Here is a 25,007-nt window from a genome sequence, read left to right on the forward strand (position 1 = left end):
GGATATTCCCCTGGGTTGGCCTCAACCTCAGCCTGAGGTTGTTCTTGTTCTGGCCCTTCCCTCCCGCTCACCCTGGGCTCAGTCCCAAGGGCATCTCCCAAGGGCATCTGTTCCTGCTGGAGCCTGCCAGTCCATTGGGGAAAAAGCATTGTAGTTTCTCCTGACCTCGGACAGACCTGGCCACACACAGCAGACCTCGGCATAGTGCCCTGAGCTACTTGGGGCTCCCTTGAACGACAGGGCCACTAAGTGTGCCTCCAAGGCAGCAAGAGCAGAAGTCTTCCCCCTCCTGGGCCCCCTCATGCCCTCCCTGCTTCTCTCTGGGCTGTGGCCGGGGGATGAGCTGTGATAATAATTCCCATAACGGTAATAATATTGTTACTAACAAATGTTTTTGAACACCCTCTGTGTGCCACCTCTCTGTGGGTGCTGGGGAAACATAAATAAATAAGATAGACACAGTCCTTGTCCCCATGGATGCCTCTACCACAGCCCTGAGCAGGCATAGGCCATGGCATATGGAAAGCACTCAATACGTTTTTGTTAAATGAATAAAGAATGCATGAAATGAGCAGTCTGGTTATACTCAGCAGCACAGATGCCTGGTGGGGTGTGCAGTGAACAAGTGAAGGCCACTAGGGCAGAGGTGAGGCATGACTCAGCCACCACCATCCCCACCTTGGAGAAGGCTCCCAGACCCTGTAAATTGTCCCATGACCTGGTGCTCCAGCATGATAGAGATTCAGCAATACAGCAGTCCCCCAGGAACAAGGACATTAAGCGTGAAAAGGAAATTCTGAGAGTTTCCTGGAGGGAGTATTGGGGATGCATTGGTAGCAGCTTGTCTAACCTGCTGCCCAGGATGCAAGGTATCTCAGGAGTGAGCCTACAGTGTGGCCCCTAAGAAGGGCTGCTTCCAGTCTCCAGGAGCACAGCCTTGTCCAGGCCTGTGTCCTGTGGGAGGGTGCTGTCAGAAGTGGGCCTCTGATGTCCTCTCAAGACAGGGATGCCATCAAGGACCCACTGTGGGGGATGACTGGCATGGACCCTGGAACTACCCCAGAAACTGCTCAATGAAATCGGGAAAGTTTATACACCTGATTCTAGAAGAGCCACTCCCCACCACACCCCTGTCTTCAACCCTGTGCGAGAAGCCTTCAGAGATGGATTACGCAGCCCAGGTGCTGAAGGGCTAGGAAAGTCATACTCGGGAGGACCACTTCTGCAAGGGGGTGATACGCTCCCTCCCAAATGGAAGTAAACAGGAAGATAATGAAGGGATTTCATGATGGTGGGTGGCGGGGTTGGCAGTGTCTGGGGGTGTGTAAGTTGGGAGAAGGAAGCAACGTCTAAGGAAGAGTTTCAGGAATCCACTATGGGATGCCTTGGGCAGGAACTTCCACAGACTCCTGAGGTCCCCCTCCCCACAGCAAAGCTCTGCACCATTTTCATTCACCATGGCTCTTGGAGTCCCGATGAGGTTTCTGACCACCCAGCCATGCTGTGCACTTAATCCTCGGACAGTCAGTGATAGTGATAGTTGCCCCCAATCTTCACATCATTCAGTGGGGTCCAAGTCCTGGGGCGCCTCTGGCCTAAGGGTCCCCAAGAGACCATCCAGCAGCCAACTCTCTTACTGGCCCTTCCACTCGGTCCCTGTTGAGCCTAAGTCTGTACAGAGCTGAGCAGAAACCTTCTCCCTCACAGTATTGAGAGCCCAATGGCTGGCACTCCCTGGATATGTATACATACACACACACACACCCTCATATACATCCTCCCACACACACACCACTGCCACACACACCACTCATGTTTCTCTGCCAGCTGAACAGACAGCAGCACCCCGTCTCCCAGAGAGGCATCCATATTCCACCCTGAAGGGCACCCGCACTTCCTTGGACTACCCTAAGTTTGTGCCTCTCAAGTGTCCTCCTTCTTGAGGTGTTACAGATCCCACAGACACCTTACCCCATAACCTGTTAGCATCCCAAGGGCAGCATCCTTAACAAAACTTGGACAAGAGGGCACACAGGGTTATCAAGAATGGCTAAATTAGGGGCCCCTCAGGGTCTGTAACGACGGATAGTGCCGCCCTGATGTAGCAAAGTGTCCAGGAGGGTCTGAGAGTGGTAAGTGGGGCCCCGGCTAGGCCATGGCACCTGCAAAGGCTACCCCTGGAGGACAATGGTTGAGAGTGGAGAGAAGACTAGGGAGGGTCCCAAGAGAAGGGCTGCCCCAAATTCCACTCCCCTCAGTACTTCACACCCCTCCAACGTGGCACAGCCAAGACCCCAGCTACCCTAGCTGCTCCTTTTCTAGGTAGCCTGGGGAAACAAAGCTCCTTGCAAGGGAGGAGGGAAGGGGGTCATGCACGCAGGAATAAGGCCTGGAAGGACAGGGCAGCTGGAGAAGGCCTGAGTGTCCTGGGGAAGCAATGACACCTGGAAGGACAAGACAGGGCACCTTGCTTCTAAACTCAAGTCAGCGGTCACCTCTTTCAGAGAGCCTTCCTGACCTCTCCGAATGAGGCTGGGTACTTTTTTGTTCCTGCTCCCATACTTGGCACTGCCCGCTATCATCCTGGGTCTGTGACACTGGCCCAGGCCTGCTCAGGCCCAGGGCTCCCCATCAGTGCTCGCTCGCTGTTCAGAGGACTCCTCGCACTGAGGGGTGGGATCGCAGTTTGCCTGCCAGGACCTTGAGGAGGTTTCGGAGCAAGGCACGGCCCCATCCCCCATCTGGGCTGCCCCTGCCCCCCATCCTTCCCCGGGCTGGGGCGCCGCCCCGCAGAAGCGACCTCAAAGGGCCAGGCTTGAGCTTCCACAGCCGGGCTCCGGTCCGCGGCCCGCAGAGCGGAGGCCCGGGCAGGATCTCGGACGTCGGGGCCGTTCCAGTCCCGGGTCTCTGAGAACCTGGCGGGGGTGCCGGGCTGCAGGCGGCCGGGGCTGAGGGGCGGGTCCTCTGAGCCCCCCGAAGTGGGAGGGTCGGGTCGGCCGCGGGGCCAATCCCGGCGCGCGGGGAGCAGGGGCGGGGGCCGGGCGAAGGGGGGTACCGGGGCGGGCGGGCCAGGGGCGGGGCGCGGCGTCCAGGCGGCGGCGGCGGCGACGGCGGCGGCTCCTCAGTGTCCGGCTCAAGCTCCGGCTGCAGCTCTGGCTCGCGATGCCCCACTCGGTGACCCTGCGCGGCCCTTCGCCCTGGGGCTTCCGCCTGGTGGGCGGCCGGGACTTCAGCGTACCCCTCACCATCTCGCGGGTGAGTCCAGCGGCCACAGGGCGGCGGGGAGGTCCTGAATCTGAGACCCGGTCCTTACAGTCCACCCGGGACCCGGATCCCCGACGTCCTGGAGGCTCGAAGGCCAAGGGTTGGCCTCGGTGACCCACAGGCTGTAGAGGAGGCTTCCAGGCTGGGCAGCGTCGCCACAGCCTCCTCCCCCTCCCGCTGGGCCTACCTGCCCTTATCCCTTGAAGGATTCCCCCCAGGAGTTCACAAACCAGCCTTCCTGCTGGCCTCATTTTGGGGGACTCACTGCAGGCCAAAGTCATGGGCCAGAGACCTGGACTGATCCCCAGAGGCCCAGAGATGCTGCTTCGACTGAACCCCGCCTGAAAATTTCGAGCGAAATGACTTGAGAGACTCCTTCGCTTATCAAGGGTCCCTGCCAGTAGAGCTGGGTGATCCCAAGGAGGTCTGGGGTCCTCTCTGAAACTGAAGAAAGAAAGATCCATCCAGTTCCCCACTCTGGTTTTGGTCAGTCTCTCATCCATGACCTCACTTGTCCTAAGGGGAAGTGACCAGGAGGAATTTTTGGCTTCCAGGGGAAAGGGAGACTTGACTATGCAGTTGGGAGACCCCCTCGCCACAAGACACACAAGGCCAGGGGCTAGGATAACCTCCGCCCAGTTCCTCAAGTTTCTATGGCCATGCACTGCTCCAGGTTTAGGCAGAGGAGGAGGAGGAGGGGGCACCGCCCCGGGCGGTGGCTAATTTGTGGAGGACAGAGGAACAGAGGACATGACTCGGGCCCTGTCAGAGGGGGTGCCCAAACTGGGAAAGACAGGATCCTGGCCCAGCCTTGGGGTCCCATATTTGAAGGGCCAGAAGAGGGGACTCAGACGCTGCCCCTGGGGGTCCCAGCCTAGGGGACAGAAGAGGCGAGAACCCAGGTCCTGCCCTTGGGGGCTCCCAGTCTGAAGGGAAGAGAGAAGGGGACCTGGGGCCATCCCTTGACCCCATACAGGCTGCTCTGGTCTTCGGGGCCCTGTATCGGGGGAACTGAGAGCACCTTCCCCCCACCCTTCGGCCACCTCTCGCCATGGGGGCCGGACCAAGCTGGCTGGGCTTTCAGAGTCTTCTTTCCAGTTTAGGGGAAGGGGTGGGCACCTGGTGGAGCATGGAATCATGGAATCCCATTTCTGGGGGCCAGGGTGACAGGCAGGCCCAGCTGTCCTGGGAGGATTCCCACATCTGCCCTTACCCCATGGCCACCAGGTCCCTGGGGCTGAGTGAGGTGGGCCTTCAACACATCCGGGAGCCTTTTATCTCCCACTTCCCTGAGAGAGCCCTGCTGGGGGCCTGTGTGTGTGTGTGTGAGAGAGAGAGAGCGAGAGAGCGCGCACATCTGTGTCTGCCAGTGAGTGTCATGCTGTGTGTCCACCGAGGCAGGCTATTGGGGGTGCTAGGCCAGCCGGCGGGCCAGGCACCCTGGGCGTGAGGCCGCTGACAGGCTCAGTGGCAGCGGCTGACGGCCGCAGGCAGCAGGGAGCAGAGACATCTGTTGCCCACGCGGCTGCCTGCCCGCCGAGGAAAGGCCTCCACACGTCACAGCGGCAGCAACAGCGGCGGCCTTGTTTGGAGCTAATCGGGATGCAGGCCGCTGGCAGGCAGACAGGCTGGAAAGGGTTTACCAGGAAGAACACCCCTGCCTTGTCCCCCCAAAGTCACAGAGCAGCAGCTAAGGCCTGAGGAGCCAGGATGGCTGAGCCTGGGTTTGGGTGGGATCTGGGGAGATTTACGGGGCTGAGGAGGCACAGGCCACAGCTTGCCCAGCAGGTACCTCAAGGGCAGGTCTACAGACACTGATGATATGTGGGAGTGTCCTCACCGAGGGGGTTCAAGACCCGACCCCTCCCATGCTTACGGGACTTCCCCCACCCAGTGGAGACAGCCACACTCACACAGAGAGGAGGCTGGCTGCCTGGCAGAGCTGGGACTATGCAACCTCAGCCCACAAAGCTTCTGGGAGCCCCCCCAAACATTGCCCAGGGCTCCTTCCTCACAAACTATAGTGACCGCTGGCCTTGTAATCCTAATGGGTTGTTGCTACCAGGTCCCTAGAAACTAGTGCCTGGAATGAACACCACCAACTGTATGCCCAGCTCCCTGTAGGGGCTTTTTGCATCTAGGCCAGGTGGAGTGACACAGGGGCTTTAAATGTAGCTGCTATAGGTGAAGGGGCTGGTTCACACCCCAGCCTCCCAGCTGACTTCACCACTCCCCTCTCTCTTCCTTCTGTCTGTTTATCCCGCACTCAGCAGCCAGAAGGATCAGCCTGAATTCAACTCTGTCCTGCGATTTCCCTGTTTAGAATTTTCTCGCCTGGGCCTACAAGGCCTGTAGGTCTGGTCCCTGCTTTTTCCTCTGATTTCATCTCTTCCACTCTCTCCTCACTGATATTTTGGTGATATTGTTGCCACAGGAACCTGCTTTTACTTTCACTCCCAGATGAGCCATTACACATGCTGATCCTTCTACTTGGGACACTCTCTCTCCCCTCACTCCCTTTTGCAGAAAAGCACACTGGTTAAGAGCATAGGATTTGGAATTGGTTGGTCTGGACTGAAATCCTAACTCTGCCATTTATCAGTTGAGTGTCCTGTACTTCTCTGGACCTTGGTTTCCTCATCTAGGAAATAGGCTTGCCTTGAGGACTAATGAAACAATGCATGTAAAGGCAGTTGGAAGAGTCACGGTTTCCTGGCCTCACGCCCTCTCTGACCAGAACTCCCAAGCTAGCGGAGCTGGCAGAGTCCCAGCCACCCCTGCTTTCGAGAACTTCCTCCACCCACAGGGGCCTGAATGCACCCCTTGTGCTGGCTGAGTCATCCTGAAGCTAGCCACCCCCCTGAGGAAGAAGACTCCTCTCCAGCATGGGGACTGGGGCAAAGCGCCCCATCCCCAAAACCTCTCTTTCTTCATCTGAAAATAGGGATGAGAACAGCCTCTGTCTCATCAGGTGGTTGAGAGGTTGCCATGAGCTAGTTATGGCTAAAGCACTGAGCCCAGGCCATGTCACAGAGCAGGTATCGTGTAGGAGAGGGGGCCTAGAGCAGGGCCTTGGGGGGAGGGTGGGATGGTGCCAAGTGGGTGCCTTCCCTGGGAAGACAGGCCTGTGTAGGTGCCCATGCCCTACAAGGGAACATTAATGGTGGGCTGGTTGGCTGAGGGTAGCCTGCTCCAGAAGAACATTCCTTGGGGCAGCCTATTTCAGGGCAGGTTGCTTGGCAGTACCCACACCAGGACTCCAGCCAAGGAGCTGCCGGCACCTCAGCTTTGTCCACTCACTACAGAGAACTGGCTAAGCTGAGCCTGGCCAGGCCTCCAGGAGCTCCCACCCCAACAGGGACAGTGCCACTGACAGCTCTTGAGCCACAGCTTGAGAGGCTGGGAGGAATGAGGGTCCCTAAAGTCTCTTTCCAAAGGCTGTGCTGGGACCAGGGACAGGGTAAAGGATGTCCTTTTGCCTGAATTCCCCCCCAAGGCTGCTTACTTAGGCCTCCTGTGAGCCTATTCCCAACCTCATGTGGCACATGTCAAGGGACCAGCATTATAGGAGGCTCCAGATATGGACACTGCTTGACCCTCTGGGGTCAACAGTGGCACTGGGGTGGCCTGAGTGCCTGTCCTCCAGAGGAAGGGGAGGTGAAATTGTGACCCGGGAGTGCAGGCTGGCAGCTAAAAGTAGATGGCCCTTGACTTGCCTGGGTAGGTGACAGCACAGAATGAGGCACTAACAATGTTAGGGGAGCAGAGTGGTAAAGGGGGTCCACAGGGTACTGTGGGACCCCAGAGGAGAGGCTTCCAGGAGAAATGGCCTCTGCTGAGAGCCCGAGACCTGAAGGATGAGGAGGCGTTAGCTGGTAATTAGGGTTTGGGGTCAAAGGAAAGTGTGTTCCAGGTAGAGAGAACAGCATCTGCAGAAGTGCGGAGGTGAGAGCTATCTGGTACCCGTGAGTACCCCCTTGACGTTCAGATGGTCTGGATAGAGTGTGGGTGTGTGGAGGTAAATGTGGAGGGGTGGAGATGAGAGGAAAAAAGGTCACTAAGGGTTTGAACGTCAGGTCAAGGGGCTACTATGTGGTCTGTCTGGGTTGGGCAATACAGGGTACATGTGACATGTCCATGCTTTGTATCTTCTGGAGAACACATATCCTTCTGTGTCCCTTGCATGTATGCAGGCTGCAGGAGTGACATCCCATTTGTCCCAGCCCAGAGGAAGCCCCTCTCATATGCCCTCATACCTCGCCAGACCTCCACGTGCTAGAGTTGGGCTTGTTTAGAGCAGAGGCTCCAGCAAAGCCATGTGGGAACTCAACTTGCCCACCCACAGGTCACATTGGTAGCAGGGCTACACTGGCCCGGTTCTGAGGTTGGAAGGGGTCTAGAACAGAGCCTGCAGCAAGGCCACATAATGACCAGTGTCCAGCCATCTGGCTTGTCCATCCACAGGTCCATGCTGGCAGCAAGGCTGCCCTGGCTGCCCTGTGCCCTGGAGACCTGATCCAGGCCATCAATGGTGAGAGCACAGAGCTCATGACACACCTGGAGGCGCAGAACCGCATCAAGGGCTGCCATGACCACCTCACACTCTCCGTGAGCAGGTACGCACAGGGCAGGCTGGGCAAGGATGATGCGGGTGAATCAGGGGAGGCTCAGTTCTGGGTGGCCAGCATCCTGGGTGAGCTGGGCCTCACACAGCCTCTCTGCTTCAGCTCCCTGGCACCCCATTCCTATGGAGCAGCACTTTCACAGGGGTTTGACAGGCACTGTTTGGAGATGCAGGTGGCTTAAAAGAGGAAGGAGCCCCCATTTAACCTATGGCTGGAACTATGTTGGGGGACTTATGGCAGGGGGTAGGCAGCCCAAAATCAGGACTGAACTAAGACCTTGAGTAGCCTCAAACTGGGGGTGAGGTGTGTGTGATTTCAGTCCTTTTCCCACCCATGAGTGACCAGCTTGATGACCAGTTCAAAGAATTTTATCGTTCAACACCTTGTTTAACTGTCAAACCAACTCGATAAGGTAAAACCTAATATAGTCTCCACTTTACACGTGAGACAACTGAGACTCAGAAAGTTTGGAGGGTGCTTCAAGTCACACAGCAGAACAATGGGGAAGCAAGATTTGACCTCAGGTCTCCCTCACTCCCAAAGACTCCATTCCTTCTGCTTGACTGCTGACCACTTCTGCCAGCCCCACAGCTGCCCCGCCTCAGCTGTCCCCACTATGGCCCAAACCTCTGCCCTGCTTAAATCTGGATGCCGTGGACTGTGTAGTGCTATACTGCCCATCAGGAAGGGGAGGATTGGGGGGGTCACCAAGCCCCATCTGTGCCCTGGACGTGCTCCAGGATGGAAGGTCTACCTGGGGCATCTCCAGCCTTGCTCAGGCTGATGGCAGTCAGCTGGGTCCAGGCTGGGCGGGATCTCCCTCCCCATGTCTTGCCTAGATCCAGGGAAGTCAGACATAACTGCTCAGCTCTGCCACGTTTACTGTTAACAGCGACTTTCCACGACCCCATGTGGATGTGTGTAGGCGAATCCTCCCCAAACCACAACACGGTTAACCAGGCCTTAGAGCCAGCAGGGCATGGGGTAATCCATCGGCTCAGAGCCATTAAACATGGTGGGAAGCCTTCTGAAGTAGCCCCATTTATGTCTGGCCCGGGTCCGTGTTGAAGTCAGGACCCCTGACTCTGCTCTCAGCGCTGAGTGGGTCCAGCTGCAAGTCCAGGGCCTTGTACACTCCACCTGGCCCGCAGTGAGGATGCCCTGTCCTGGGAGTTCAGCAGAGCTGGCCCTCTTCCAGACTCTTTGGGCTCTTAGGCTCACCAGATGACCTCTGTGAGCCTGGGTTTCCTTCTCCATAAAGCAGGATCACATTCATCACCCTCTCTGAGACCGAGGTACAGGCTGGCTGGGGGAAGCATCAGCACTGCTCTGCCCACGAGGGGCCTCTGATGCCACCCAGCTTGGCTGGGTTCCTGGGCCCTGATTCACCTCTGGCCTTGACTCTGCATGGCTGAATAAGGGAAGCCCTGGTAGTAGTGGGACAAGGGGCAGGGAAGGCTCACAGGGGGCCTGATTCAGGAGGTCCACAGAGGGAATGATGTCAGGGAAGGGTAGCAGGGTGGGGGCAGGGTGGAGGTCCCCCTTCCTTCCTTCCTTCCTTCCCTGGCCATTTGTTCCAAGCCAGGCATGGATGGAGCCAGGGGTCCACTGACCTGTTCCACACTGGGTGTTTTAGCCCCCAGATGCTGCCTGGCCATGGAGCAGGTGAGAGCACACTCTCTCCTATCACAGATCTGGGTTCCAGTCCCAGCTCTGCACTGAAGAACTGTGTTGTCCTAGTGATTTAATATCAGAGCCCTTAGCTTCCTCAACTTCAAAATGGGGGATCTGGGATTGAGTGAGGATGACATACAGGGTCTGCTCAGTCAGGGTGAAAACCTGGTGTCCTGTCCCCCAGCCCCCTATCCCTAATTCTCACACATGCAGATTCTGGGGGATCAAGACACAGGGGCCACCTTGATCTTCTGGGTCAGCATCTCTTCTCCTGGGTGCTTTCTCACCTGCAAGGCCTCTGATCCTGCTCTCTATCCTGCCTGTTGTGCCAGGACTTATGCCTGAGCCCCCAAAGACCACCCCCAACATGGGGTCTGTGGAAGATTGGCCTGGTGAGCTGCTTGGAGGGAGCTACTCTGTGCCAGCACTCCCAGAGCTCTACCTAGGCCAGCTTCCCTACCTGCCCTCTTGCGTACAGAGGGCTGTAATCCTCCACAGACTTCTCCACAGGATCAAAAGTGAAGTAAAGGCCCAGCTTCCCCGCTATGCTTACTCTGTCCGGAACTCAGAGCCAGGTATCCAGCAATCCAAGCTAACCCACAATTTCTGGGCATGTTCTGTAGGTCCAGGACCTTCCTGGCATCAGCTGCAACCCTGGGGCCTCTGGTGAGGTCCCTGTCACCTATTACATGGGATACAAGATGGATTTGTACAGCCCACCCTTTGGTGAGCTTAAAGATGGCAGATGGAGCTACCTGCTCAGGCTTAAGTGTGGAGACCTGGGGGTGGAGGTTGACACATGAATAAGCCTCTCATTCCAATCTTATGCCTTTGGGCCACTCTGATGGCTCTGGGTACTTTGTACCCTCTGATCTTCAGACCTCAGGCTTGTACTTCTCTTCTGGGCCGGACTTCAAGGAAGTATAAGGCCAAATAGCCACACAAGCTGTCCTAGGTTTATTCCAGCAGAGTTCTGAGTGCATAGAGACCATAGTTAGAGCTGTGAGTTAGGGCAGTCAGTTGGGAACCTGGCTGAGGGGGCTGGAGCCAGATGCCAGTTGGGGGTGGAACAGCAGAGCCTTGGTGCCACAGGCCTGTGAAAGGCTGTGGAGAAGAGAGGTAGCCTGCAGGGGACCAAGGAATGGGCAATGTGAGGAAGAGCAGAGTGAGTGTGGACTACACGTGTAATCAGATTGTTAAAATCCTCTGCTGAGTCGGGGGAGAGGGGCAGGGTTGAGCTGCTAGCCCAGTGGTAAGACCCCTGAGAAGACCCAGGAAGCCCTGTGGGGCAGAGTGGGGACATTATTCCCCTTCGGTGTAACCAGCCTCACTCACACCCACCTGCCAATCCGGGGTCCACACACCCTCCTGGCCTACCTTCTCACAGGACTACTCAGTGGCAGGACTGGGCCCCAGGCCTGTAGCCTCTCGGCCCCGCCTGCCCCCGCTTATGGCAGGTTTATGATGTTTTTCTCCCTCCTGAGTGGTGTTTGGCTTTTGGTTTCTATGGCGAAGCAGGAATTTCCTAATGGCCTGTTTCCCATCTGGGCTGGGCAGACATTGGTGATGACTCTGCCAGCGGCAGCAGGAGGGGAGGTGCACCCCTCAGAGCCTCCATTCCACTTTTCCTAGGCCCACGGATGCCTGACTCCCAGGCCCTGTCAGAGGCTGTGAATGGAAGCGGGATGAGTGGATGGGCTCCTAGCTGATCAACGTGTAAGGCCTGGCTTGCTCCGCCACGAGCTTGGCCCTCTTTATGCTGAGCTTCCGTAGGCCACAGAGAGGGTGGAAAGGTGGGGAAGCTGCAGGGCTTCCTTTCTAGGAACCAGACCAGAGCGGGAAGGAGCAGCTGGTGGAGAAGGGGCACACAGCCTACCCCAGGTGAGTGGCAGATCTAGAGTTGTGTCTCCTTGCCACGAAGGCCAGCATTCTGGTGCAGGGGAAAGAGTTGGGGTAGTATCCTTATCCATGCAGGGTACCAAGCCTGGTCCTGGGTGGCCCTGGGCCCAGACCCCAGCGCTTCTTGGTCCTAGTTCCCAGGCATGGTGGGCTAGTAAGCAGAGATTTCTGACCATCCTAATTCCTGCCACAGGCCTGAAGGCAGGAGCTGGCCCAATACCCCAGAGGACAGCAAGGCTCAGGCACACAGGATCCACATCGATCCCGAGGCCCAGGTATGTACGTATACCACCTGGCCTGGCCTGGCCTGGCCTAGCTCAGAGCAAGCCTAGGGCAGAGAGGCCAGGCCTTGTCCACGGGTTTAACTGCATTGGATGTCCTCACTGTGGTTCTCAGATGCCCAGGTCAGAGACTGAAGCAGAAGACTTCTCTGGGCTCTGTCCATGCCTCATCAGGTGCTCCCAAGGTGACGGGTACCTGCTGTGGGCTCTGCCAGTACTCTAAGCAGTCCTGGATTCTGGGACAATAGTGCCTGTGGTGGGCAGGGACTGGGCCAGGCCTTGGCTCAGGGCTACCACCTACCCAGCTGGGTTTCACTCCGTCGCCCAGTGTTGCCAGATCAGGAGGAAGTCGCCAGGCTTGGGGGAGGGGTGGGGGACAGCCATAGGCTGTGGAGTGACCTCAGGCTATGGGGCACTCTTCTGTCTCATCCCAGCCTTGGGCACCTACCTGGCCAGAGCCAACCTTAGAATATAAGGCACTGCCTTGCCCTATCCAAGACTGAAGTTTTCTCCTGGCCATTCTGTGATTGCAGCTAGCAGACCTCAGGCTGCAGGTCTATCTGCTCAGTCACCTTGCTGTGTATGACAAGAGTCACAGCTATGGTGCTGTCCTCAAGGAGAGTGAGGTGGAGCCAGGCTGCTTTAGGGCCTCATTTTGCCATGGGCTTGAGGGGTGGCCAAGTGGGCAAAGCTGAGGTATCCAGAGTGAACTCGTTATTTCTGGGCCACTGAGTTTGGGCAAGGCGGAGACTCGACTGGTCTATGATGGAGCCAGAACTTGGGACCCAGCATGTGGGACCATGGCCCCCTGGGCCTGCTCATATCCACTTTCTCTCCACGGAGGATTTGCTGTACCAGAGGGAATGATTTGCCATGGCCTCTCCTTCACCCCCTATCCCAGTCCCCATCCTTCTCTGACATTTGTTCCCTACCTTGCTTTTGCTGGCATCCCTGAGGCCAGGTGCTTACCATATGCCCATTCTGGAAGGGGAGAGGCACCTAGCAGTTCTGGGATGGCAGAAGCCAGGGGTCAAAGGAGTCCAGAGTAGGTATATGACTGAAGGGGTCAGAGAGGGCTCCCTGGAAGAGGGGGTATCCAAGCCAAGACCTGAGGGTCTGGAAGAATAAGGGAGGCAAAGGGGCATGGAGAGAAGTGTGCCACATACAAAGTGAAGCACATACAAAGGCCCAGAGGTGAGATTGTGCACCGTAGGTTCAGAGAAAAAAGTCCCAGGGGTGGCAGGGGGCAGAGGTGAGGGCTGAGGGCACAGAGAGGCTCTCGGTTTCTTCTACCCAGGACCTCAGCTGTTCTTCAAGAGATTTGTGGCCACACCTGGGTCTCAGAAGCTTGCTCTGGTAGTGCCATGGACCCATGGGGACAGGGGCTGGGGGGCATAGACAAATCACCCAGACTTGACATGGGCAAAACGGGAATAGCGTAGTACAGGCCCCCAGCTCATGTGTGAGCCCAGCTCTCGTGTGTAAGCGCCAAGATGGATAGGACAAGGGGGCCTGAGCTTTGGAATATGAAGCTCAGGTCTGTTGAGTCCTCCAGGAGAGGCTCTGGGCCAGTGGGGCTGGGGGCTGGAGAACAGCTCCCTCTGTCCCACACTTTCCCTCACTGACCTCCTCAAGGGCCAGGCTGCTGGGGGCTCAGGCTGGAAGCAGGGGGATTTTCCACAAGCAACAGGGCAGCCCCTCAGGTGCTGCCCCCCTTTTGTACTTAAAAGGTCATGAGCTCCATGGGGGGGGACAGAAACACCCCCACCCAGCCCCTGTAGGGCCGTGTCCTCAGGAACACAGATACAGGGCCCATTGTCTCCATACTGCTCCCACCCTCTACCTGCAGGGGGGAGGGCGGTGGGCCCAGCTGGAGCCATCACAGGAGGGGAAGACCACAGCTGGCCCTAAGACCAGCACAAGGTACCCTGGCTCTCACCAACTGGGGCTTCAGGCCCACCTTCCATGTAGGGTCACTGGAGACTCCTTCTCTCAGGCCTCACGTGGAAACACAGCCCAGAGTGGAGGAAGGATGGTGATCAGGAAAGGTTTCCCGGAGAGGGTGACATTTGAACTGAGAACCAGGTGATGGGTTAAGGCAAGCCAGGTGCAGCAGGCAGTGCAGGACTCAGCCTGTCCTCTCCAGACCAGCAGGGAGCTGAAGCTTGGCCTCTGGGAGGTGCCACCTGCTCACCTGGATTTAGTGCCCACCTCCGTCTAAGTTGAGTGTCCCAGATTCTGACCACAGTCATGCTGGAGCTGATGAGCAAGCTAGCAGTTACCCCCATGCTGCTGACTAGCCCACTGAGGCTTCAACAACCAAGTCGGCAGCTGGCGGGTACTCAGACATGGGGAACACATGGTACCAGGCACACCATGGAGAAGGGAAATCCAGGAATGGGGGCTCAGGAATGCCCATGACAGCCATTCATCCAACAATGGATGTGTGCCAGGCACTATGCTAAGTGCTTTGTATGCAACTGACTCATTTTATCTCCACGAGGAACTTATGATATAGAAACCATCATCCCCATTTCACAGATGAAGAAACTGAGGTTCAGAGAGGTGATGTAACTTGCTCAGTGAACGAGTGATAGAGCTGAGACTCAAACCAACACTGAGGTCACCACGTGTGTCCTAACCACTGAGTTCAGACCTAGAGAGGCTGCTGCATGGGTGGCCGTGGGAGGGGCAGTGGCTCTGATGACCCTGCAATAAACTCCCACACCCTGCTGGGTGGGGGTCAGTGAGGGCTTCCTCCCTCCAGGTCCCTCCAGCCCCCCCCTTCCTGTTGAAGCCTCTTCTGTATGGGGCCCAGCCCTGCCCCCACGGCCCATGGCCCATCTGGTCCCCATTAGAGGCCAGGCCAGCCCCGGCCTGCCTGCCCTGCAGACATGTGTGAGAGTGCTCAGGTTTCTCAGAGGCTAAGGCTAAGGGTTTTTCTGCTGCTGTTGCCTCGTTGATGGGGGCCCACCTGGGCAGTGAGAGACCCCCTCTCCTTTGTCTGTTGGGTTGGGAGAAGTTGGGACACCACCCCCATTCAGTCACTCAGCTGCTAGTCTGCCCATTCCTCACGCCCCTGCCCAGCTCAGAGCCTGTAGAAAGCAGCAGCTTGGGCAAAGACCTGCAGGCTCAACTGTGCCCCAGCTGGAGGCTGACCAAGTCCAAGGCTTGCTCTTTCCCTCTAGGGTAGGCGTCCTTTCCTCCCCACCTAGCATCCCTGTTCACACTGTAGAGGGGAGGAACAATTTACATGTCACCTCCCAGACTGAGGCTGAGAACACCTTCATGGCCTGGGCTCTTGGGGCCCACCCTAAAGTCAGGCTGCTCTGGCCACCAACTGTGTCATGGAGGTCACCATAGTCATCCCCAGCATGACCAGCACTGGCTCCGAGTATATGTAACTGTGTCTGTGTGATTAGGTGTATGTAGGTGGAGGACTGGCTGGTGCCTATGTGTTGCCTTCATGCATGGGTATGTCTGTAAATGTATTTGTGAGAGTGTGCATGCCTGTTATCACACTGCTGAGGGCAGGCTTGTGTGCCTGCAAGCGAGGGGCGACATGGCCCTGGACTCTGCAGGGACAAAGATCTGAAGTCCCCATTCAGAAACCACGCCTGCAGAGAGACTGACCTCTTCTCATGGACTGAGGAGGCATTTTCAGGGCATTCCTCCTCAAATGTTTCAGCCGTGGGCATCAGGCTGGCTGTGGGGTGGTGGTGTGGGGAGCTTTGAGCCCTGGCCAAGCCTTTGCCCCTATCTGCTATGTCTACAGAAGGCCACCTATTTTGGCCTGGGAAGCAGGAAATGGGGGAAAAAATACAGGCCTGGAGGGGGCTGACCTCACAATGGTACCTTTAAACCTCAGCCTGCTCCCACTAAAGGGTCTTGGGACACAATGATTGATGACCCTTCCTGGCTGCAGAACAGGAATTCCTTTTTTGCATTCCTAGCCATGGACCCATCCAGTACCCAGCACAGTTCTGACAGGGAAGAAGACTTTGTTATCAGGACCACCTCTGCAAGGAAGCCACACACTCAGAACCAGACATGCTGGCCTTAAAAAGCTTCTTGGGATGGTCCTGCCCCAACACTGTCCCCCATGGGCACTGGTAGTCAGAACCACCACAGGGCTCATGAGCCAACGTTGAGTCTCAGGGACTCAGGTTTTTGTGTCTGACTTTCCATGAGCATTTCTCATTTCTGCAGGGATTGAACTAGGCCCAAGGCTCAGCCTTTCCCCACAAACCCCTTCCCTGACCGGGCACCATAGCCGAGAGATGCCCGAGCAAGAGTAGCCAGCCAACACCCAAGAAGGCTTGTCATAGCAGGGCAGGGGTGGGTGTACAAGGAATGGCCAAAGGTCCTACCCCAGAGGGTCTCCCAGTGCCTCAGGCTCCTCTCTCTCCTAGGATGGCAGTCCAGCGACAAGCAGGTGGCCCTCAGCCACGGGGCTTGGGCCAGAAGATGGCAGGCCAGGCCTGGGATCTCCTTACGGGCAGTCACCTCGCCTCCCAGTCCCTCACAATGGCAGCAGCAGTGAGGCTACTTTACTGGCCCAGATGGGCACCCTGCACGTGTCTCCACCCCACAGGTAGTACAGAGGCATAATCTTTGATGCCATACCCAGATCCCATCCTAATCCCCGATGCCTTAAATCTCACACCAGGTCCCATCCTGACCCTTAACACTTGATCCTTGGGTCTCAGCTGATTGCCTTCTGACTCATGAAACCTCACCACACCCTTGAGCTGGCAGAGTGAAGGCTGGTACTGCAACCCTGTCCCTTAGTGCATCTTCTTTCGCCCAGCACGGACCTGGCCAGAGGCCTTTCGCGGAGCCGCGACTGCGGAGTAGACCTGGGCTCAGAGGTGTACAGGATGCTTCGGGAGTCGGCCGAGCCCACGGCTGCGGAGCCCAAGCAGTCAGGCTCCTTCCGCTACTTGCAGGGCATGCTAGAGGCCGGCGAGGGCGGTAAGATTTTACCTCACCCGCCTTCCCCGCTCCCTGAGGTACCGAACTTCGCGCCCCCAACCAGCCCAAGCCACGCCTTTGCGACCCCACGTCCGGCCTCCCGGCCATGAGCCCCTCCCCCGTGTCCTCAGCGCGCTCCCACACACCTCGCTGCGCCCGGGCTTTCTCATTCCCGCCCAACCCCTGTCGCCCTTCCAACCCCCGTCCCAGTCTCTGTGCCGATGGCTACGGAAGCAGGGCCCAGCCCCACACTCTGCAGAAATTAAGTTTTTCCCTTTTCTGACCTCCGCACCGGGCTCTTGCCAATCGTGCTCTGGCTTTCAGGGGAACGGCCCGGGCCTGGCGGCCCCCGGAACCTCAAGCCCACGGCGGGCAAGCTAGGCGCTCCGCTGAGTGGCCTGCAGGGGCTGCCGGAGTGCACGCGCTGCGGCCACGGCATCGTGTGAGTACCTCCCCTGTCTTCCCCACCCGCCCCCCAACCCCGTGGTCCCCTGACCCCGCCCGAGGCCCTTAGTGGGGGCGTGCTCTCGGATCGGTTAGCCCCTGACGCTGTCCTCTCCGATCACCCATCAGGGGTACCATCGTCAAGGCGCGGGACAAGCTCTACCACCCCGAGTGCTTCATGTGCAGCGACTGCGGCCTGAACCTCAAGCAGCGCGGTTACTTCTTTCTGGACGACCGGCTCTACTGCGAAAGCCACGCCAAGGCGCGCGTCAAGCCGCCTGAGGGCTACGACGTGGTGGCGGTGTACCCCAATGCCAAGGTGGAACTCGTCTGAGCCGCTCCCGGAACCTCCCGTCCCCGACTCTGCTTTTTTTAACGTCCCCGCGCACCTGTGTAAATATGTTTGCGCCCTGCCTCTCTAATAAACTCCCTCTGCTTGGCCTCAACCGTGTCGGTGCCCTGGCCTGCCTCCCTCCAGCACAGGCCATGGCTCTCGAGTGCTACACCTGTTCAGGTGCCAAGCATTTTCTTAGGCACTGGGTGCAAGGGGGAGCAAGACAGGTACTGTGCTGCCCTCAAGGAAGCCACAGCCTGGGTGGATGGCAGACATGAATCACAAGGGCAGTCCTGTTAATAGGGAAGCGAGGTCTGAGGTGCTAGAAGGGGATGTCATGCCAAAGGGTTTGAGCTGGATGGAGTCAGGGAAGGTGTCAGCTGAGAACTAAGGGATGAGGGAGGGAAGAGCTCTACAGGGTGAGGAACTGTGTGCAAAGATATGTCAAAGGCGAGCACAGGCAGCAAAGGCCCCGTGTGGGCACCAGCACGAGCGCGAGCGGCCCCTAGCAGCCGCAGGAGGGACTGCCCCGCGGGGGATAGGGCTGGGGAGATCACCGGTTTGGCTGGGGGCGGTACCTGCCTCCCGGCAATCTCAGCATTTCTTTCTTCCGGGTTTCTTCCCGTCCTCTCCGATCCCCCCGCCCCCACCCCCCCCCAATGTATTCTTTCCTTCTTTCTCCTTTCCCACTCTCCCCACCAGGGAGCGCGCAGGGTGTGTGTGTGTGTGTGTGCGCGCGCGTGTGTGTGTGTAAGATTTTAGTAGAAAGAAAAGAACACTCGCCTCCAGAGTACACGCCACTCCTTCTCGGAAGCCTGGCCTTTCACAGCTCGGTTGCACACTCCTGTAGAGACTCGCACTTTTAAAAAATATAAGTGGTAGCAGAGTTGGTGAATTGTGGCTGTTCGCACTCGATGACGCATCCTGGACTCCGGGTCACGTGGATCTACCCTCTCCTTAGGTTGCTCGGAAGAGGAAGCAGCCTCGTTTATTTAGTGAGCCCCGAGTAATGGACGGTTGTGCTATATTCAGTTTTGTACTATCACAAACCACAAAAGACTGTTACTGTTGCAGCAAAAATAGAAATGAGACTCTTCTGATAAACAAGGAAAATAAGAAACAATGAGCAGGCTGGGGAAACAGCATAAACAGGCCTGAAAGAATTAATCAATCTTGGTTATACTTTAGCTGTTACTACTAACAAACACTTGTAGCTAGACTTGTCCTTCACAAAGCTAAGCAAAACTAATTACTCTCTGATTCCATATGAATTGTACCCTGCACCTGGCACTTACTCTTGCTGCATTCTCTTGTAGCAAATCACCCCTCTTAGCTGTTTACATTTCAGAAAGAAGGTCGCAGGCCGATAACCCAGAGATGAACAGACCCAATTACCAGGCTGCCTGACGCCAGCAGTAACTGTTTTAAAATATTGCAAGAAGAAGAATGCAAGACATTCACCACTTTGATCCTTTTCACTTACCCTGGACTGCGGGTTCCACCTATAAGACCCCCTGTAATTCCCTAGGACAGAGGGGCACAGTTCTTGAGGCACTGCCAGCTCTGTCTTCCCTTCTGCATGGAAGAAAAATAAAGCCATCTCTCTCTTCCTCCAAAATCTCTGTCTCTGTATTTCTGTTCGGCATTGGTGCACAGGGAAGCCGACATTTCGGCAACATTACCAGTTCACACTCTCACCATCAGCACATGACAGTGCTCATTTCCTCACGCTCTTGCAACACAGGGTATTACCAGGTTTTTATTTTTCATTTTTGCCAATCTGATAAGTAAAATGCGATATGTAGTTACTTTAATTTGCATTTCTCTGATTACCAGGGATGAGCATTCATTCAACAAACATTTGTTGTGTTTGCAGGTGGGTGCTGAATGAACATGGAATAAAATGGTCTTCTCCCTCCAAGAATTCCTCTAAACCCTTCACTCATTTTTCTGAGGATTAACTTCTCAATGATAGATAGGAACTTTTCATATTTTTGCAAGAATCTTTGTTACTGGACCCTATTCCACTGAAATATTTTATTATTGAAACTATCATATTGATTTAATTATTACCTCTTAAAGAGTTTAACGTGCTAATCTCTCCTTGTTCTTCATTCACAAACTTGCCAAGGTTATTCTCATACATTTCCAATTGTCCAGAGATTTAGACTCAGTATCAGGCTCTGGAAAAACAGACAACAAACCCCTTTGAACCATGACTGGGGTTGCCCTGATTCTAGAGACTCACTTGGGGAGAACTGGCTAGAGTCCTTTCCTCCCAGAGAATACTGTGATCTGTGCTTATTCTGCATTTATTCATGTTGATGAAATAAAAATTCAGATTTTAAGGCAAGACCAAAAAAAATTTAAACATAAAACTTTTTCTCTGCCCTTTAGCCTCCTCCCTCCCCTTAGTGTGCACTGCGCAGCTGCCATGTGCGTTAACTAGACCTCCCCAATGGCAGAAATACCTCCTCAACCATAAACATCAATTTTTCTCCTGGTGCCAGCCATGTAACTCTTAGAAGGTAACATTCCTTTCTCAATCCTGTAAGGGGTCATGATGACACACCACCACTTGTCTTGTATGTGCCTACATCTTTGGTGAACTTTATGTACAATGCCAGTGTATAATTTTCCTTAAAGATAGCAACTGATGCAGAATAGACTGGTCAGATGACCTGGGTAAATACTGGGCCCCACCTAGTGGAAGTTCTTAGCTTAAATACTTACTTATGACCTTATTAATGTTACTCGATATATTTCTTATATTCTGCCTATTTTGCCAGATTATTGTTTCTTGCATTACCAAATGGGTGACTGAGCCTCAGATAAAATTAATGATGATTAGGCAACTTGAAATGACTGACCAAATATATAGTTCTATAAGATCAATGAGTGTGATAGTGTAACTCTAGATATGTGAAGAAGCAACAAGAGAGAACCATTTCCTGGACCATAACAGACTAGTGAGATAGGCAGTCCAGAGGCCTTTGGTTACTGTTAACAGGGCCTAGTCCAGTAATAGCACATTAAGTGGCCTATCAATGAAATCCTTGACTGACCTGGGAATGAACATTCCTAGTGCCATGGGACAAATTGGTCATGAAATGGCCCCCAAACCTTGGTTGAAATTAAGACCGAAAGGGAAGGGATTGTAAAATAAAGAATGTTGCCCACCATCCAGTTCTGCAAGAATCAAGTCATTAGCCACTGCAGTCACTGACCTACAGTAGACCCTGAAAAGAATTCAAGGCAAAGATCAGGATGAGGCACTCTGTGTTCTGGGAAAAGTGGCAGAACAGGCCTTCAGAGAGTTAGATATTTTCAGGAGAAATTTTTAAGAATCTTGATTCTTGCATCTTCCCGTACTGAGGAAAGCACTAAAACCATTAACTAAGATGTCTGTTGCTCATGGCTAGCAGCAACCTTCTACTGAGATGTGAGCTGGATTGCTAGTATCCACTTAACCAAAATCACATATATACTGACCTCCCCACCTACCTCTACGAACAGTTCTCAGAGTGCTCTCAGACTGTCTCCTGGGCTATAATCCTCAGTTTGGCTCGAATAAAATATTTCATTTCTCTCTTAGGTTGACTATTGATTAACTTTTTTCATTGACAGAGTGTAGTACTCTGGTATATTTTTATTTCCATTTTCTTCTTATAGATCTTGTGTTCCTGCTTTAATTTGTTCCTAGGAATTTCTTCCAAGGCTCCTCCCACGGACCCCACCCTTCCCCTCCCTCAAGGAGCACAGGGCAGTGTGCAAGTGTCCTCTGAGAAGTGAGTGGCTGGAGTCTTGCGCCCTGGTCCTGCAGGCCTATGCAGTCTGCAGACAAGGTCAGGCACCACCCGCTCATACGGTGAGCAGAGGACTGGCCCGCAGTGGGGGAAGCTATTAGGCTCAGGATCTCCAGTGAAAAAATCCTGTAGCCTCAGGCACAGGCCCCCACTCCTCTCCCAGACTCAAACCTGCCGAAACCTGGCTCCCCACTCCCAGCAGGCGCCCTTACTCGCCTAAATCCCACAGTCACCACCTCCCCACACAGGGCCTACCCACCCCAATTGAGGGGTCCTCCAGTTACCTAGGTACCATCAAGATCATGATCAAGCAAAGCTGCAGCAACTGTTGTGGAGACTCAGCCTCTGTTCACCAGTGCTGAATAGAAACTCGGAAACAGAGTTTTGGGGTGAAGTAGAGAAGAATAGCTTTTATTGCCTTGCCAGGCAAAGGGGGCCACAGTGAGCTAATGCCCTCGAGACTGTGTGACCCACCTTGGAGGGGGTAGTGAGGAGTTTTATAGTGTTCAAGGAGCAGGGCATTATCAGCTTGTGGACAGTTCTCAGACTGGTTGGCATAAGGTGAAGTTTCAAGCATCATCAACCTTTTGGCTTTAACCAGTCTAGGGTCTATGTTCTTGGGGTCAGCAGTTTTCATCTGGTGGGAGGGGGGCTGCTTCCTATAAAAACAGCTTAGTAATGTGTGTCAGGCCTTTATATCTTTCAGGGAACTGGGAGTTCGGTGATTCTGCCATGTGGCACATTTATAGTCTAATTTTTACCATTTCCCCAGCCCAACAGCTATTCTTTGTTTCTACATCTTCACATTTCCCAATCACTAACTCTTGAGTCAGCCTTTTACTTCAAAAGACAAGGACACAGGGGCTTGTACACGGTTTCACAACCAGATCAACACTTGCCAAGGTAGGCATCCTGCGGGGAGGGGCGGGGGTGGGCAGTAGCCAAGAGGAGTGGTGCCAGAGCTGCCAGTCTTCCCTGCTTCAAGGCCCAGGCTCTGCCCAGTCCCCCAACTACCTTCTTTGCCCAGGGGCCCTGACTGACCCCAAATGTGCTGGACCATGAAAAGCTTGGAACAAGCTGTGGAACAAGGTCTTTGTGACCCAGGGTCCCAGTCCTGAGACGGGGCAGCCGAATCTCCAGGAGACACAGATCTAGGGTCCCTAATTCAGAGATCCCAGCCCACCTGCCCCAGACCGACCCCTTGTTATTGTCCCGAAACCTGCCCCTCTCTCACGTCTTCACCTCAGGGGCCTTCAAACCAGAGACTTGGACATCATCCTCTACACCTTCTCCCCAGCCATCCCATCCTACCCGTCACTGTGTCTGGGGTTCTGCCTCCTAAGCATTTCTGGGGTCCATTTCAGGACAGCTGGAGAATTCTCTTATTCCCTTGCTTCATGGACCCCCTCCCCTGGCCAACATGGCCCCAAGGCCCTCAGGATAGAGCCCCTGACCGATCAATTGTAGGCCTACCATTTAAGACCTCTTGGACTGCGGGTTGCTGACCGACTGTGCGTTCTTACTTCCTCTGCTACACAAGACTGTTCACCATTCTTTGAGCAATCCTGGCTTTTCATACCCTCAGACCTTTTCTCAAGCTCGAAATGCCTTTATTCTTTCTTCTTCATTCAGCAAACTCCTACTCACTTTTTAAGGCCCAGCTCCACTGTCCCCTCCCCTAGAGCAAAGCCTTGGCCGGCCCATCCCCAGGCAAAATCAGTAGTAGTTCCCATCCACATGCCCTCCATCCTACCCCTTCCATTCCTTCCTGGTGCTTCTGACACAGCCTGTTATCTCCTTGGTCAGAGCCTGGCCCAGACCTACCACCATCCTGCCCAGATCTCAGGTCAGGCACGGAGAGGTACAGGGGCCCTGGGGCCAGCACCTACCCTCTCTCTCACACACACATACCTTGGGCGTCCCTGCCTCTTACCACTTTCCTCCTCACCTTGCTCTCCTAGTTTCTGCTGGCATACTGCCTAAACCCTCAAGAGGAGGTAAGGCCTAGAGGGCAACTGCCTCACTCCTGCATCCTCAACCTCAACCTCAACTCATTCATTCAACTAATTATTTACTAAGAATCTACTATGTTCCAGGCATTGTGCTACATACTAGGAGACATTTTGAACAAACATATTTAAAAAGCACAGATGATAAGCAGTGCCTAATGGAAATAAATAGGATACTACAGTAGAAAATAAGGAGTGAGGGAGCATCTGTGTGGATATCTGGGCAAACTGCATTTCAGGCCAAGGGAGCAGGGAACATAGAGGCCCTGGACGGGGCAGGGAGGAGGAGACATGTGCTTGCCTGTTCTAAGAGCAGTGAAGAAATGTCTGGAGTGGTGTAAGTGAGGTGCCAGTAGAAGTATATGAGCTCAGAGAGACGTGGGGGTGGGAAGACTGGCCACGTTGACCTTGTAAGCCTCAGGAAGGACTTTGGCTTTTACTCGGAGAGGAGAAGCCAGAGGAGTGGCATGACCTGGGCTTTTATGTTTTAACCAGGATGACTGTGTCTGCTGTATGGAGAATAGACTGTAAGGGGCAAAGGTGGAAGCAAGGAGACCAGTTCGTAGGCATGACTGCATTCATCCCTGACTAATCCCTAACTAGCCCACTTCCCTCTGTCTCCATAGCTCCAGCCCCAGTTCAGGCCCCTACATTCTCCTGCCTGGCCCCTGTAACAGCCTCCTGACTGGCCTTCCTGTCTCCCATCTGGCCCCTCAATCCTTTCTCCACCCAACGGCAAAGAAAGATTTTTAAAATGCAAATCTGACTATGCCACTCTTGTCTATTAAAGCTTCCATGGCTCCCCATTGCTCTTAGGACAAAGTCTAAACTCCTGAACCCAGCCCACAAGGCCCCATGAGGTGTAGTCCCTGCTGAAATTTGCTGACAGCCCTGCCTCAGGCCCCCATAATTGCAGTTGTGCTGATTTGTAAATTCAGCTTCCTCAAGATCTTTTTCCAGACTCTTACAGGCTTCCTTGACCCTCCAAGGAGCTAGAAATGAAAACTGAGTCCTTCTTTCTGGTTCTCTGTGTGATAAGCTTTATTCTCCCACCTTCCACCTTGAGAACCAAGGAAAGGGGTGAGGGCAGGAGAAACCCAGATGCTGCTTCAAGCCAGCCCTCCCTTCCCGGCCAAGGACTCAGCCCCTCTTGGTGGCACAGCAGCCTGGCCCTGGGGTAACAGCCCATGAACAGCTGAGTTAGGGGTGTTGTGACCTGCACTGTGAGGCCCAGAAGCCTGGGCTATGGGCCCAGAGAGTCCCGCTGACCACTCAGGGAGTGCCCTGCCTCCTCCTCCACCTGTGGGTCTCCCTGCCCAGCTTATCTGCACTGCAGCTCCATCATGGGGCTCATTCTTACCCAGGGTAACAGCTTCTTGACTTTAGTCCCCACGCTAACCCCTGATTTGCTTCCTACAACTCTGGGTAATTTCCTGGTTTATCATTTTCTCACATAACGTTCAAAATTTTCCCACAAAATAGTCCTTAGCACCTCTGAAAAGAGGTGGAAGTTTAAAAAGAAATGAGGGTAGTAAAGGGGTCTCTAATAAGCAAGGACTGTCCTTCTGTGCCCCCTCTACCACAAGTAGGAAACTGTACTTGGAAACCAAATTTTATCTTTGCTCCTGTCTGATGTGGACCATCTGTGGCTGAAGGCAGAGGCTAGAAATCCCAGGAAAGGCTGCCAGAGGCCTTAC

The 25,007-nt window shown here is 54.8% G+C and overlaps 2 protein-coding genes across 4 annotated transcripts in view; one reads left to right on the top strand and one right to left on the bottom strand.

The window, feature by feature from the left end:
- Positions 1–19,062, bottom strand: part of P4HA2 (prolyl 4-hydroxylase subunit alpha 2) — a 75,868-nt gene extending 56,806 nt beyond the window's left edge. The window contains exon 1 of the mRNA XM_036845925.1: positions 18,279–19,062. The gene's annotated coding sequence lies outside the window, so the exon portion shown is untranslated. The remainder of the gene's footprint in view (positions 1–18,278) is intronic.
- Positions 3,086–17,607, top strand: PDLIM4 (PDZ and LIM domain 4). Of its 3 annotated transcripts, none has more exons than XM_036845930.1 (7): positions 3,086–3,255; positions 7,729–7,880; positions 11,656–11,737; positions 16,156–16,337; positions 16,554–16,717; positions 17,042–17,159; positions 17,291–17,607. In XM_036845930.1, the coding sequence occupies exons 1-7, from the start codon at positions 3,163–3,165 to the stop codon at positions 17,493–17,495; spliced, it is 996 nt and encodes a 331-aa protein (XP_036701825.1). In that variant the 5' UTR covers positions 3,086–3,162; the 3' UTR covers positions 17,496–17,607. The 3 variants fall into 3 exon arrangements, with proteins under 3 accessions (XP_036701825.1, XP_036701826.1, XP_036701827.1); XM_036845931.1 differs by having other exon boundaries at positions 3,089–3,255; positions 16,535–16,717; XM_036845932.1 differs by lacking the exon at positions 17,042–17,159 and having other exon boundaries at positions 3,089–3,255; positions 17,291–17,494.
- Positions 19,063–25,007: the final 5,945 nt, after the last annotated feature.

The sequence above is a fragment of the Balaenoptera musculus genome, chromosome 3 (genome assembly GCF_009873245.2).
Source record: "Balaenoptera musculus isolate JJ_BM4_2016_0621 chromosome 3, mBalMus1.pri.v3, whole genome shotgun sequence".
Lineage (NCBI taxonomy): Eukaryota > Metazoa > Chordata > Mammalia > Artiodactyla > Balaenopteridae > Balaenoptera > Balaenoptera musculus.

Bases quoted from the DNA above. Each gene is read 5' to 3' on its own strand.
- PDLIM4 (XM_036845930.1), top strand. From the start codon at position 3,163: ATGCCCCACTCGGTGACCCTGCGCGGCCCTTCGCCCTGGGGCTTCCGC. The intron at 11,738-16,155 runs GTATGTACGTAT...TCTCTCTCCTAG, and splicing joins ACATCGATCCCGAGGCCCAG to GATGGCAGTCCAGCGACAAG. The intron at 16,718-17,041 runs GTAAGATTTTAC...TCTGGCTTTCAG, and splicing joins GCTAGAGGCCGGCGAGGGCG to GGGAACGGCCCGGGCCTGGC.